The following is a 16,293-nucleotide window of genomic DNA, read 5'->3' as shown; positions in this document are numbered from 1 at the left end:
ATTCAGCACCTCTAGTACCTCACATGCTGACCACTTTTCGATGGTTTTTGATCTGTAAGTGAGTGCCAGTTCCTTGCATGGGCAGTTCCTAATAAACATGCGAGTAACCTCTATTTCAGGGTTGTCAAATGTTTTGCCCTGCTCTCTCAAGCACTCAGAGGCAAGGTCAGCTGCTCTGTTTAGTCTCAGCCAGTAGTCATAGGGGTCTTCCTGGTCTTTGGGCAAAGTTGAATAAAAGTCAGCTAAAGGGACAGCAGAGTACTTGGTACAGCTAAAGTATTTCCTGAGAAGACTATAAATCATGTCAGGGCGGGTATAGACGTCTATATTACTGTTTCTAATGCTAAACCTAACTACATCTTTAGCTTTTCCTCTCAAATGTATAAGGATTTCCTCTGCTTGCTCTTCAAGTCTCACATCACTCCTTTTTATAAATGTCCTCATTAGATCTTCCCACTCATGTATTGTTATTGAGTCTGAGCCATCCCCAATAAATGACGGCGGTTCCTTAACCTTTCTCTGCGTAACCACCTGACTCAATCTGTTTGCTACATCTTGTGTGGCAGCAGCGTTAGGAGCTACTATATTATGTGACTGTATATTTGAGAATATGCTATCAGCCAATTTATGTCCTATCTCCTGAATAATATTTGTCATGTGATCAGCTAAACCCTCAGAAATTTCACTCGTGGAATTTGGCGTAGATGTGGGTCTGACCTGAGGTGAAGGTAGGCTAGCATGTTGGTCAGCTGCATTATGGGTGCTCACACTGGAACTTGCCTCTACTCTATGTGTAGCACCACCTGGGGTAGAACTATTATCAGAGGGGATGGGGGTAAACATGCCCCTGCCCCTGCCAAAGTGAATAGGTCTGTCAAATTGTGGAGCTAACACATTGCTCTGATTAAACATGTTTCAAAGATTAACAGAAAAAAATGTAAATAAGTCAAAATCACAAAATAAATCAGCAGCCTTCGTATCACTGTGACACTGCACTGTAATGAGCTAAACAATATCGCTCATGTAACTAAAATTTCAAATACTGTGAGCTCATGTGGCAGGTAGGACAGTCCTCGGTTCGGCGAGTTTGATAGAAGTCACGGGTCACGGCACCAATGTAACCGCGTTGTACGTGTCCCACCAAAGATCCACATTCACGCTGGACTGGATGATGAGGTTTTTATTATTACAGTTCTGCAAATGGATGAGTCACAACATTAGCTTTTTCTGCTGGGTCTGATCTCTTTGATCTCTTTGTAGTACTCTGGTAAAACTGACAACAAAGCATATCAAAGAGCTGTCTTTTCACTTTACAGAAAATACATTTTAGAATATCACAATACATTTATAAATCTTTGCATTTTAACAAGATACTTTTAACAAGAGATCGTATAGTGGATTTTTAACGTTTACAATGAATTCAACATGTTTTTCTTTACTCTGAATTTTAACCAACATCATCCTTTTTTTAATGTATATGAAAAATAGGAATAAAAACAATAATGAGTATAAAAATGGGTACAATTTACCTGCAAATGGATGAGTCACAACATTAGCTTTTTCTGCTGGGTCTGATCTCTTTGATCTCTACAAGGGGAATTAATATTTAGTAAAACAGAAACAAAACGAAAATAAACCTAAACAGCTTGACAATATCAATCACATTACTATGCATGGTGAGAGATTTGTCAGCTGGGGTTATAAAGTTTAAAATTAACTTATTTTGTGGAGCACCAAAAGATATGTCTTACCTTTGTAGTACTCTGGTAAAACTGACAAAACCCCGCCTCCTGGTCACATGTTAGAAGCCAAACCCCACCCCATACCAGCAGATGGCACTGTTGGACTCAGCATTGCAGGACATTTACCAAAAACTATACACATATTTTAGCAGGAATTTCAATAAAATAAAAGTTATTATTACACCCGTTACACATGCATGTCAGGTTGAATGGCCTGACCGAATTGTCCCCAGGTGTGAAGAGCAAGTGAGTTGTCTATCCTTGTTCCCCTTTGACTGGCTGGGTTCAGGCTGTTCCCTGCCCACTGCCTGAGGACAGCTGGGATGGGCTCCAGCACTCCCGTGACCCTACTGAGGATAAGCGGTGCAGATGATGAATGGATGGCTTGAAGAAAAAAAAGGATTTTTCACACTTTAGGGACATTTTAAAATTCAGACTACAGAAAACCATTTTCACAGGGACCGAAACTTATTACAAGAATAAAATCCCCAAATTTGTGGTCAAGTGTAGTCTACAACTTTTGGTTATACAGTTCACTTCACTGGAACTTTGATGAGTATAATCAAGGTTCAACACATCAGACAAGTTTTTAGCCACACAAAGCTGCGGATGACTGTTGGAAGGTGTTCTTCAATATCACATATCTGTGAGCTCTGTCCAGCTCTTGAATATCTACAGTACATGCTCTTTAAATTAAACAAACCACAACCAGATGCAAGACACGAGCTTTTCAGTTTATTTTTCCGAAAACATTTTTCTTTGGGTTGGAATTGTTGTAGCGGGGATGGGCTCCAGCACCTCCCTGCGACCCTAGTGAGGATAAGCGGAACAGAAAATGGATAGATGAGACGGGCATTGAGACTTATCAAACCATTGCAGCATTCAGTCTGGACAAAGGACTGATGTGAAGCTGGGATTTGGGGGATTTTCCACTGACTTCTATTTTTCATTTTTTATCATGGACAACTGTGTTCCAGCCTTTTGGGATATAAATGATTGATATCCATTTTGAAACCATCGCAGCATTGTTCTGTAGTCAGGTCCAGAATATTCTGTTTTATTTGTTTTAATCTGTTTGATTGTAATAAACAACTATAATATTCTCCTCCTCCTTCATCAACGGCCACCGTGGTACTGAGGCATTTGTCCTTTGAGACATCTTGTGATTAAGGGTTATACAGATAAATGTGACTTGACTAGACATGATAAAACAAATTTCAAAAAAAACAAATGTACTACTACACTACACACTCTTAAACAGTATTTCAAAAAATACCAAATGTATTTTGAAAAAAAAAACAAACAAAAAAAACACATGCATTTGCAAAAATACCCATTGAATCCGCAATGAGGTGAAGTTTAGTGTGGTACTTGTCTAGTACTTTACTCATCTTGCAGATGTACCTGTACTTGTGTTGATATCGCTCCTAACCGAACCTGAACCGAAGCTTCACTTAATATGCAGACGTGCCATGTGACATCATGAATGAGTGTTTCAAACCGTGCAACGTGTGCGGAATCCTGAATTGTACATCCTCTGGGATTTTCGATTTTATGCACCCGACAACAGAGATCTAAAACTCAAAAGAGTCTTCTTCTTTGGAAAACTTCTTTAGGGCACTGAAAAGGCCTCTAAGTATTTTCAGGCTTCTCTGCTTGCAATTAGGATCCTCCCTTTTATAACGTCCCAATATTGAATCCTGTGGTACGATTAACAAGATCGACCTGTGGGTTCTTGTAATGTGTCGTATACTACTGGTTTAGAAATGCTTTCACGTGTCTTTATATATTGTGTATTAGGATATTCCCTGCCTCATCAATGATTGCAAAGTCAAAAATAATTCAATGGGCACGCAACATTGAAATAATTTCTAACTATCTAACAAACTCAGATTGATCAATGCAAGAAATGCTAGCAGAATATTTTGAACGCAATCAAAGAGGCAAATACACTAAAGTAATGTAGTTGAAAACACATGTATACGACTTTGCACACACTTGTAAATGCAACATGTATGTTTTATATTGTCAATCAGAAAACAAAATATATAGTAGAAAATCTCCAAATTGTATAAAGATACAAAGCAAAAGCAATCATATTATGCCTGCTTTTCAAATGCTACAAAGTAGCATCACCCAGACTTAAAACAAAGATTACCACAGTTACACTTACCTTTTAAGGTAGTTTTAACTTAACAATAATCTCATCTATCTATCTATCTATCTATCTATCTATCTATCTATCTATCTATCTATCTATCTATCTATCTATCTATCTATCTATCTATCTATCTATCTATCTATCTATCTATCTATCTATCTGTCTGTCTGTCTGTCTGTCTGTCTGTCTGTCTGTCTGTCTGTCTGTCTGTCTGTCTGTCTGTCTGTCTGTCTGTCTGTCTGTCTGTCTGTCTGTCTGTCTGTCTGTCTGTCTGTCTGTCTGTCTGTCTGTCTGTCTGTCTGTCTGTCTGTCTGTCTGTCTGTCTGTCTGTCTGTCTGTCTGTCTACCCTAATCATATGCCTCGAGAGTGGTGACCGACAGCAAGACAAACTCATACAAAAACAAAGAAAATTAAAAAAAAGGGAAAAAGTAGCGAAAAAACACACGATGGCCAACCCAAATGCCCAAACACCCAAACAAGTTAAGCACCTCGGCATCCAAGTTGGTCATGCTTTCGTCCCTCCAGATGAAACGGGACATAAGAACGCGACCATGTCACTCGGGTCAGGGTGACACATCACACTCTTCTTCTGTTCAACAGCAGGGCCCGACAGCTTTCACTGGTTTACCCCTGCCGCATCATACGAGTGCCCTGCCCGTCCCTTAGAACGCGTCTAAACATCCCACTATCCTTTTACAACACCTCTCCACTCATTCCTATCACCACCAAGAGCTTTAGCTTCCACTATATTTAGACCTCTTTCCTGCAGTGCACTCATAACACCGTCCATCCACGTGGACAAACTAGAAAGCGACTTCATGTTACCAAAACAAGACCTCAATCATTTTAACGGACTTATAACTTTCAACAATGCATTTGGCCAAATTAAAATCACTTTTACTTTTACTAGCACAATTTGTGACTCATAAACCTTTATAAAGGGTATTTATTTGAAGGAGGGAAGACAAATGTTTACACTGTAATGAAAAAAAACCCTGAAATGGTTGAATCACATGCCAAATGTACAAATGGTTTTCCCTGCTGTTCTTTCTTGTCAGCTTTTAGTCGGAACTTGCACGAAGAGTAAAGCATGTTTGAATTGGATGACAATGCTGTAGTTTCCATCCTTAAGTGAATCATCGGGCCTGCTCCAAAACTACACTCCAAAACAATGACAGTCCTTATTTCTACCATCTTCTCGAAAATAAAAAAATGTGTTCTTAATGAGATAAACATGTAGCAAATGAAAGTGTTTCTCTGATATAAAACCTTGAAAAAACAAAATGCACAGGACTTTTGGTATGCACAGTAGATATTTGATTAGACATTAAAAGTTGCTGAATTAGATTGCAATCGTCTAACACAGGGGCCGAGGACCTTTTTGACTCAAAGAGCCATGAAAGGAAAATGTTTACATTTTTCTTTTCTGTTTTGAGAGCCACACCAAATATTTTAAGACAAAATGCAATTAAGCCTCCAAACACGCACTCGAGACAAAAGCTAATGCTTCAGCGCATTTTATTTTACTGTGTGACGTTTTATGGTTTGTTAAATTCAGTGAAGTAATAATGCCAGAGCCTGTGCCTGATATAAACAAATTGACCACTTAGAATGTGTCCCCCTCCTGCCGTTATTTGAGTTTGTTTAGGCTCATTTTGATTGCAGAGATCTGTCCACGTCTTACACGCAAACCAATCAAATTGCCCTGGGTGCTTGGCTGGTATTTTCAGGTGTTTACACTTTGTTCTGTGGGTTTTCATCATAAAGCGTCTCAACAGTGAACATACATTATTTGATGACCTTCCATTTACAGGATTCAAGAGACGTACAGCCAAAACCAGCTGCTGGTGTAACACCGTGACTGTAAACTTTAGTTGGGACTCCGCCCTATATATTGTTTACAGAACATGGTGTCCACTGCGTTGTTTTGGCTTTGCATACACCGGTACTAAAATTTAAAAGACACTGAGGAAATTGGCAATGGCCACAGTATGATATTAGGGTTGGTTTTTATTTTGCCTCCAAGCTCGATGTACTCATGAAAGGATCCATATATGTTTCGCGGGCCATACGTTCCCTGGTCTAACCGTTGGTTCATGTTGTCATTTCAGGGCAGATGCATGAACTTTATCCGTGTGAAGGCGGCCCCCCCTCGGTACCCACACTACAACCCTTCACCCATCTACACACCTCCCAGCAGGAGTCCACCTGCACCGCAAGGCAACCTCCCTCCACCCCCCAACGGGCCACCATCACCCCCCCTGTTCACCACGACTCTCAACTTCCTGCCGCCGACACCGTCCGATTCGTCCCCTACACCTCCTTCTACCCCTCCCTATTACACCCCGCCCCCCAAACGGGCTCTCCCTCCCACCACTTTGCACTTCCCTGCCTTGCCCGAGCTGCCACCCACTCCGCCGCCCCCACTCTCACCCTCCGGTACCGTGCCTCCACTACCTCTGGGTCCCGCCCCGGGACGAGCCCCGCCACCAGCCCGCCCCCCGCCACGCCCTGGTCTGTGAAAGTGACACTCCCAGCTGAATTTCCGAACCATGGCCATGTTTGCTTAAATCTGCGGGGGAGTGAAGCCTATTCGATTGTGGCCTTACTGCTTTGTGCAGGGGACCAGGAACTACTCTACGCTATTTGTTTACACTGACTTTTTTATACATCCAGCCTGGCGGATGCTTGAAACCCTTACATCAAATCACGAGTGCATTTTCAAAGAGAGTTTCTGCTCCGTTTGGCGAGACAATGGGACTCACACTTTGGAGCTGAAACTGGAACTGAACATGGTATTTGTTGTCTATTAGATGGTGGTTGTCTTTAAGGGGTCAGGGGTGAAGTTGAGCCCAGTAGACTACCGTTAATTCCGGACTACATGCCGCTTCTGTACGTCTTCTCTGCATTTTAAACACTGCGGTCAACAATAGGATGTGGCTTATTCTTTTTTTGTTTGCGAGGGTGATGGAGGGTGTTGGCAGTGACCTCACATGCACGCTGGGTCCTTCACGCAGATCTCCCAAGCTGCGGTGCCCGTCCGGGGTCCTTTCTGAAGCGGCTGGGGGCCCATACCCTGTTGGGGTGCTTCAGACAGCTGGCTTCAAAGTGGTGTGGACCAGGGGAATCCGACTGTTTCATTAAAAAAAAACATTGCGAGGATACGTGGCAGGTGATGACGTAATGTGATTTCTGCCCAAAATGAATCACGGGTAAACGTCAGGAGTAATTATGACTCCCTTCGGGAGCCAATTGCCTTGTCATCTAACTGGTGACTTGAATGGATGAACAAGACTCCCACTGTCCCAATGGAGTGAAATCGTGATCTTGGCAGAATCAGCGGGGAAATGTCTAATACAGTAAAGTAACACATTTTGCGACAATTAATCTGCCAATCTTAATCAACTGGCACAGTAGTCAATATTTCATGAATTGGCATTTACATATAAGCGCAGGACTGTGACAAAAACGTTTTCAAAAGTAAACTCAATGTACTGTACTGACAAGCTCGTACTATGACAACAGTCTGTAAGATGCGACTGATCTTAAGCTCTCCCATCCTTTGTTATACTACTACTTAAAAAAAATATTGTACAAGCCAACAAGTTATTAACTAAGAAAGGATACTCAATAATTATTGGGCTGACAGTTATCAGACTGATCACATTCTAACATGACGTCACATTTTTGGGCCTTTTTTTTAAGAAAAATGTACCCTATTATTAGCCACCTGCTGCCACACTAAAATATTTAATCAGCCAACACTTCTGGGTGGAAAGATTCCAGGAATTTATGTATTCTTGTCATGTCAATGCAAATTTATTAATAATTACTGCGGCGTCAATTAATTAAGAGTGACAGCTACGGACACTGTCCGCAATGGAGTGTCTTAATTGCAGCACTTTTCAACACTTGACATTTTCCAGTTGATTTTTTAAAAAATGTAATAGATGGACGTAAATAAGTTCATTGTTATGGCATTTTAGGCCTGCAGCCTAAAATCCAGTGCGTCTTGTACAAAATCTAAAGTTGAGTTTCCTTCTTGAATTTGTGCATGCGGTTTATTATCAAGTGTGCTCCGTAGTCCAGAATTTACGGTATGTTTGTGAGGCATTCTGGGAGCCAAGCTAAACAACGAACACATTCTGATACCAGGCTGTTTTTACTATATAATGATAGTTAATAAGGTAGATAGTTAGTGATTTAGTAGTTTTGTAAGGATGCAGTTTCAAGGTACAAAGAATGGTTAACACTCCCATTCATACCTCTAGAAAAGGTCAGTCCGCAGAGCGATTTTTTTTGTTATCGTTTTTGTACATATCTTTTGATAACCCACAAGGAGCAAGCGTTCTCAGAGTCCAAGAATTGCCTTATAATCCTTATTGTAAATAAATGACAACTCCAGGAATTGGTGTATTTATTTCTTTGCACACTGTGTAAGCATGTTATTAAAACATCTATAACATTGACATAATGTCAACCATACTTCTTCAATCAATATAAATGTAACCAAATATAATTAATTCAATCTACTGTATGAAGGTGTCAAACAAATACTATACTTTGTACTGTACTATTTTCTGTTGTTTTTCTCACCCAAAAGATAGGAAGAGCTTTCAGGTCCAAATTTGAGATCCATATACAGATGATTCCCATTTGGAGAATAGCAGAATGCACTGTGATTTTCAGCACGTTCACCATGTTCCTCACTGTGCTTAAGCAGCATGATGTGTCGCATCCGTCCTGCTCTCATGTACGGTGCACAGGCAGCACTTGGTTTACAACCGCAGATGTTCCCTCCACTAAGACAGGCATCCTTCATCGACAAGCTACTGTATGATGGTCACTGGAAGAATAGAAGCTGATCCTTCTTAACTGAAAAGACAAACTTGTTGTTTGGGGTTATGGATTATCTAGAAACTAAGAACATAAGTTAAAGCATCACCATAATCCAATGTTTACAATTTTTTTTAAAAGAGACAAGAGAAACAATCCCCTAACCTTCCAAGATTTGTTGTAAAAACTCTACGGCCTATGATCCTCTTACTTATCGCTACAAAACACCTAATTCCAAAATGAAGCTGACTTTCCAAATGTACTTTAGCGTACCTCAAGCAAACTCACGAGACTAAAATTTGAGTTAATCGGACATAACAAAAGGTGTAGGATGCATTAGGGAAGAAAAATACAGCATTCCAAGATGAACACTTGCTACCCACAGTAAAATTCAGCGATGGTTCCATCATGCTGTGGGGCCAGTCTACTGTTAATCTTGTTTAATTTTAAAGTCAAAAGAATTGCAGTTAGTGTAGGCAGATGCCAACGAACAATGTTCATGAATCAGTGACAAAAGTAGAAGTTGCCCCTGAACACTTCAAAATTGCGACACTAAACACTGCTTGAATTCTACTGAGGCCTTCTTGCAGAAGAACAAGTACAATTTCGTGGAATAGCCATCCTAGTCCCCATACCTAAATATTTTTGGGAAACTTTGGTGTGATTTAAAGTGGGCAGACCAGGCTTGGAAACCATCAGACCTGACTAATTAAAGATCTACTAAAATGGTCAAGATTTATTCAACCGGAATCCAGACCCGCATCAGAAGTTATATTAAGTATTTAGAGTTTCCTATTTCTTCAAAAAGAGGTTCTACTAAATATTGATGTAATTTTTCTGTTTGGGTGGCCAAATATATGTCAAGTCATGTCATGTTTATTTGTATAGCCCTTTATCACAAAGAGTCTCAAAGGGCTGCACAGACCACAGATTATTGCAAACTACAGACTATTATGACACCATCCCCTGATCTAAAACTGACATGAGGGCAAATAATACACAGATATTGTCAAAATAAAATATCGGTTATTCATATGCTATAGAATAGTCGTGTGTTAAACTTATATCTAAACATTTCCTTTGAGGTTGCAGATCGAATCTCAGGGGGAAGAGCATTCCACAGCACCGCGGACCGAATGGAGAACACTCTCGAACTTGCGGATCTCTTCTTGGCTCTTGAGATCACTAGTAGACCAATATATGCACATGCCTACTTTTGTTTAAGTAATTATATCACACTTTTTGTAAATAGTATAAATATCACTTCTCACTTCTCAAATGTCACTGTGGTTTTTTTTTTTTACTATACGATATATTTCCCTGAAATTGCTGAAACCGAACTTTCAATGATTTCTAAAGAAAAATCTTGAGAATGATCATGGGTGCTATATTGTGTTCATACGACTGACGTTTTTTTTTTCTACCAAAAAAATAGTTATCATTGTTTTTCCTACTATTTAAGAATCAAAATAATACATCAAACGTGAATTTTTTTTTAAATCAGTCCTTATTTTCATTTTCAAAGTACTAAGTACTATCCCCTGATGCGGGTACACATAGACATATTTTACAATTAACAAATAAACAACATGTAAATGTTTTCTTATTTTCAAGATTTGTGTGGCTCTGAACCAAAAAAAAGTGAAACCAAGCGGATACTACATAGCAACACAGAGCAGCAACTATTGGTGGCGCTATGAACGCATGAACATATCAATTCTAGTTGAGTACAGATGCAAAATGAAATGAAATGATCTTCATTTATACTGTATAGCGCTTTTCAAGTCAATGAAGACTTCCCAAAGCACTTTACAATGTGCTTCACATTTATCAATAGCGGCCGTGCAGCCATGTGAGGCGCAAACCTGCTTATTGGGGGCATTAGGAGTTCAGTGTCTTACCCAAGGACACTTCGACATTTAACACGGAGGAGCCGGGTTTCGAACTGCGATCTCTTGATCCCAAGACGAGCGCTCTACCTCCTGAGCTATGAATGTGTCTGTTCTCCGTAATGCGATAGAATTGCAATATATCCAAATATTTTACATTACTGGGCAGCATGGCAGCTAGGTGGTTAGCGCGTCCGTGTCACAGTTCTGGGGCCATGGGCTCAAATCCAGCTACCAGCCTTCCAGTGCAGAGTTTGCATGTTTTCCCCGTGCTTGCGTGGGTTTCCTCACACATTTCAAAAACATGCATGTCAGGTTAATAGGCTGGTCCAAATTGTCCCTAGGTGTGAATGAGCGAGTGAATTGTCCAAGTGTGCCCTGAGACTGGCTGGCAACCAGTTCAGGGTGTCCCCTGCCCACTGCGTCCCCTGCCCACTGCCAGAAGATAGCTGGGATGGGCTCCGGCACCCCCGCAACCCTACTGAGGATAAGTGGCGAACAAAATGGATGGATGGATTTTACATTACATCACACTCGGTTGACTACACTGCAGTAGCATTAGATAAAGCCAGAAGGGCCATTAATTTCACAACTAGACCTTCAATAGTGTTGCGTCTGAATCAATCTAACCCTCAAAACTATTTATTGGCTACAAAATATTTATTGCTGCCACAGCTGCAACACATAAAAAAATCATCAATTATAACCTCACAAAATTGCACTATTATTTTGGAATACACCCATATTTCACTCACAAAAGAATTCCTTTTTATTTGCGCACAAAATCCATCCTCGTTTCTTTCTTCAAGAATTTTTTTTTAATTACAATTGTCCAGATTTTTTGTGCGTTTCAGTTCCAATGCTAATGCTGAAAGTTGAGCCAGTCGTGTTTCTGGTATAAGTTTTTATTTGATTTAGGAATGTAAAAATCCGTTCGACAGAACTGGTGGACACTGCGATACTGTATTTTATTTACCCTCCTCCTATCTAATCATAGCGTGTGAAACTGTTGACATTTCCCTATGCCTGCTAGGAGGCCCTGGTCGGCAAACTCGAATTTTGATTGGCTAAACCAACAGCTTTATCCACTCTTTATGTTATTCCTTAGAGCCTGCAGAACTGATTCTGAAGACCTTTGGGTAGATTTCTGACCTTGCAGGCCCTGATGGCACACCACTGGCTAATATACCAATTTCGTTGTCACAATATGTTAACCCATTTTGTAACAACGACAATAAAGGTATATTCTATTCTATATACCTAATGAGCTTATGTGCGAAGTGCCTAATGAATAAAACCCCAACTTTTTGTTTGCAAATTTTCACTATGCTCCTATGATGTAACTTTCATAGAGCTCCAATTAAAATGAAACTGTTAACAACTGATTCAACATTTGAGAGAATTGCAAACATTTATGCATTTGAGCGCAGTAGAAACAAGACTCGGATCAGCGGGTTCACTCCGATGCCTTGCAGTGCAGGCCACACAATGCAGACTGTGAAGGAGGGGTTCTTGGGTCGGGGGATCTAACTTCACCAATATAGCTAACCGGCTCCAGATGTTCATGCGTTGCATTACGCACGCATGTGCATGAGCCATCACGGAAAATAGCAGAGTACGACTAATCCTTTGGAAATATGGAAGGGCCTTAGGAAAGGTGAAATGGTGATAATGGCTCTTGGCCGGTATAAGGACGAGCTAAGCCCACTTCCCACATTTTCAAATTGACTCGGATTGAAGATTTGTGCAAAACGACAACATCGTCTTTGAACTCTCACTGTATACGTGGTTGATATTGAATTAAACAACTGCGGGTGTTTTTAATGTAGTTCTCACGCTTTCAAAACGGCTTGGTCAATCTTAATCTTAATTTCCAGGGTTAAAACAAAACCACGTCATTGTTGGATGATTCATTGTACTTGATGATTTCACAAAAAAATATGTACTTTTGATAATTATTCAAATGAATATTGTTTTTCTTCATTTTTTTATCATTAGGAGGCGCTAAATAACACACATTGTCCCTTTAAAATGTATTAAAATATGTGCCTTTTGCTCATCTAAAGTGTGTTTTGCTTCTTTAACTAGTAAAAAAACTCAAACATTGTTAATATTAGATTATAATTGCAGTTTCAGTAGATTTGTCTTAATGTATTAACTGTCATGAACTGGAACAGGATCAGGACCTAAACGCGTGACGTTCTCACACAAGCCTTTTATTTTACGAGGAATGGGGAGTCATGCACGTTCGGCAGCGGTCTGGCTAGGAAAGGCAGGAAGCCAGAGACCTGACGAGATCGATTCCAATTGTCCGAGCAGATATCGGACCGATGGGGACGATACCAGACAGGATGGGACAGACAGGATTGATAATGAAACAGGATATCGAAATAAACAGGACAAACTAGACGGGAATGAAAACTTGAGAGAATAATAAACAGGACAAAAATAGACGGGAACGAAACTGGAAACCGATATTTAACAGGACAAACTAAACGAGAACAATACCGGACAGGAAATACCAACAGGAAAACAGGATCGAGTCAGAACCCAGGGCAGAGGTTCGTTGACAGACTAGGAAAAATGAGAGCACTGAGCTTAAAAAGACGGAAAGCCGCAGCTGGCGCAACACGGACGGGGCCAATTGGGTGCCATGGCAACTATGACAACTAACATCTAAATCCCTCAACATTTTTTGAGTTTTGTTCAAAATAAAAAAAAAATGTTGGGAAAATGGACAATTTTGGTCTAAAAAATAATACAAAAATAATGTCCTTAAAGTTTTTTTATTTATTGATAATTCACATATTTCGCTTTATATTTAAATCAGTATTGTTTTTACAACAATTTATCTATTTTATTACTACTAGGAGGCGGTAAATAATACACGGTCACTTTAAAATGATTTGATCAGATACAGTGATATGACTAAGTTTACTTTTTTCCTTCTAACATTATTCATAGTACTATTATAAAAAACAGTTCTGAGTACTTCACCTATGCGTCAATAATGTTGCAAAAGACAGAAAGATCTTTCAAAATACGATGACATCGGTTTAAAGGTATATACATGCTAAACCGCGTTATTGACGCACAGGTGAACAGGTGGAGAGACTGTTTAACCTACCATAATGCAGGAATAAATCATCATCATCATCCATCATTATCTGCACTGCTTGAGTAGGGTTGCAGGTGTGCCCAACCCCGCCATCTTCGGGCAGTGGGCAGGGGACACCCTCAACTGGTTGCCAGCCAATCAGAGGGCACTTAGAGACAGACAAGTCACTCGCTCATTCACATCTAAGGACAATTTAGACAAGCCAATTAACTTGACATGCATGTTTTTGGAATGTGGGGGGAAACCGGAGTGCCCGGAGGAAACCCAAGCGCGGGGAGAACATGCAAACTCCACACAGCAAGGTTTGATCCCCCCTGACCTCAGAACTGTGCCACACACGCCGTAACCAGTGCGCTGCCATGCTGCCCGCAGAAATAAATGCTTAATGCAAATCGATGTTTCTGGCACTGTAAAAATAGTGAAAGAATGCGATAAGCTCTAATACCTTTTTATATGTCATCTGTATTACTAATGGTCTGGTAGTAAAGTGTCAGTGCCCTTCCCACTGTGACCTGGGTTCGATTCCCTGTGTAAAATGCGAATTTAGTCAGGACATTTAGCGACTGATCAATTATTGCACTATAAGCCGTAAGCCTTTAAAGAGGTTAAACACGAACAAATATGGTAGATCTTACTGTAGTTTTAACTTCATGTGCATGAAAATATATGACAAAGCTATTCTCTAGAGGTACACCTTATAGGGCAGAAAATACAGTATTCATTTGGCAGTGCACACTGTCAAAAGTACTGCTTAGTGAGGTTACCAGGGATAAATAAATTAAAAGAACAATGCCGTTTTTTTTTCATTTCTGGATAAGGTCATAATTTAGCCATCTGTAAAATGACCAACATGAAGGTTTCGGGCCAGGGTTTTTCTGCGTGGCCCCATTAAAATGTGCTCCAATGTTGAACCGGACTGCAACGTGGCACTTGTGAATACTACAATAGTTCAACCTCATCCGACCCCTTTCCCTGACCTCAACGGCGACCTTCTTGTGTCTTCTGGAAACATCTGCATCCCACATGATTTTTCGTCCCATCGAGCGAGATCTTTTTTGATGCCGACCTACAAGTTCACCTTTCATAGTGCACAGAAATTCAACAAAAACGTTGCAAAGAAAAATTCTCATCTTTTAAAGATGGACCCTCTGAAACATTTGCTAGGGTCTTGGCAGTTTCAGTGCATTAATGAGCACATTGGGCATTAGGTCATCTTTTGGCTCCATCTGCGCTTTTAACACCGACATGACCGACTTTGGACTGTAGTCCATGTCTAACCACAAGTCCAGAGATTTGTTACAGAACACAGAAAAGGCAACTTTACAGCCTGCGTAATCACCGCAGGATAAGTACGAGTTTGAATAGAGGGAGGATTTGTCGAGTTGCTTTTAGTCACAATTGACATAAACAACATCTCCAGCAATTATTTGAACAGGTACACAAATTACAATTTTGGGGAACACACGTTTTGAAATGGGCCTTTTGCAAAGCACCGTAGGGGTCTGTGGGTGCAAGCTATGGAAAGGGCTGACCAGACAGAGGACCTCATCAGGAATGTCTACGTTTGCTGTATCCATATCGCAATTGGTAAGGTATTATTTGGTTTAGATCAGGGGTGTCAAACTCATTTTAACTCTGGTGCCACAAGATAGAAAAAACATTCTGTCGGGGGCCGGACTAAGATTAAAGAGAAAGAAAAAGAGAGAAAAAGAAATAAGAGAAAGAGGGAGGGAAAAGGAGAGATGGCGGGACAAAGAAAGAAAAAGAGGGAGAGAGCGTGAGAAACAATAGATAAAAAGTCGTGGGAGAGGGGGAAAAGAAAGGGAGGGGAAGGAAGCAATCCAAAGAGAAATAGAAAGACCGAAGGATAGAAAAGAAAGCGCTAAGGGTTTGAGGAGGGAAAGAGAGAAAAGGAAAAAAGGAAGTTAGAGCAAAATAAGTTTAAAAGACAGAGAGAGAAAGAGCAACAAAGGAAGAGAAAAAGAGAGATGTAGAGAGTGAAATAGAAACAGAGTGGGAGAAAAAGGGTGGAAAAGAGAGAGAGAGAGAGAGAGAGTGAGAATGAGAGAAAGAAATACACAGTGTAGTACAGTGTATTTGTGAGAGGCACCTGGCTTTGGCAACATCAAGTTGACATATTTCAACCTGCAGCTTGTTTTTCTCTTGCGCTTCTCTGAGCGTTGTCTCGCGGGCCGGATTCAATCCTTTAGCGGGCCTGATCTGGCCCGCCTGTTTGACACATGTGGTTTAGATAGTCTTGAATACCGAATCCCTGACATGAAGCCCTCAAAGAATGGCGTTCCCAGGTCTGCTATAGACTGTTTGCTACTACTGGTGCTTTTTAGTTTTTTTTTTGTAATGATGATATTAATAAAACAATAATGAAAAGAATGTTATTTAATAACAATTTATATTAAATAAAACTAATTGGCTGCAGTAACACTGTACTTAAGGTAGGTAGGTGCAAGTCAAGGAGTAAGAATTCAGATTCACTTTTGTGTGAATGCCGTGACTTCTCGAAAACTGTTCTGAACATAGACAAATGT

The 16,293-nt window shown here is 40.3% G+C and overlaps 1 protein-coding gene across 1 annotated transcript in view; it reads left to right on the top strand.

Annotated features, from left to right (window-relative positions):
* Positions 1 to 8,301, top strand: part of antxr1a (ANTXR cell adhesion molecule 1a) — a 42,180-nt gene extending 33,879 nt beyond the window's left edge. Inside the window, exon 18 of the mRNA XM_088335798.1 lies at positions 6,016 to 8,301. Within this exon, the coding sequence (XP_088191924.1) occupies positions 6,016 to 6,426 (411 nt within the window). The 3' untranslated portion in view covers positions 6,427 to 8,301. The remainder of the gene's footprint in view (positions 1 to 6,015) is intronic.
* The last annotated feature ends 7,992 nt before the right edge of the window (positions 8,302 to 16,293 follow it).

This window comes from Urocampus carinirostris, chromosome 5 (assembly GCF_059441175.1).
Source record: "Urocampus carinirostris isolate Australia breed hairy pipefish chromosome 5, RoL_Ucar_1.0, whole genome shotgun sequence".
NCBI classification, from domain to species: domain Eukaryota; kingdom Metazoa; phylum Chordata; class Actinopteri; order Syngnathiformes; family Syngnathidae; genus Urocampus; species Urocampus carinirostris.
Note: the sequence above shows the minus strand (reverse complement) of the source record. Positions and strands in the feature narration are given on the sequence as shown.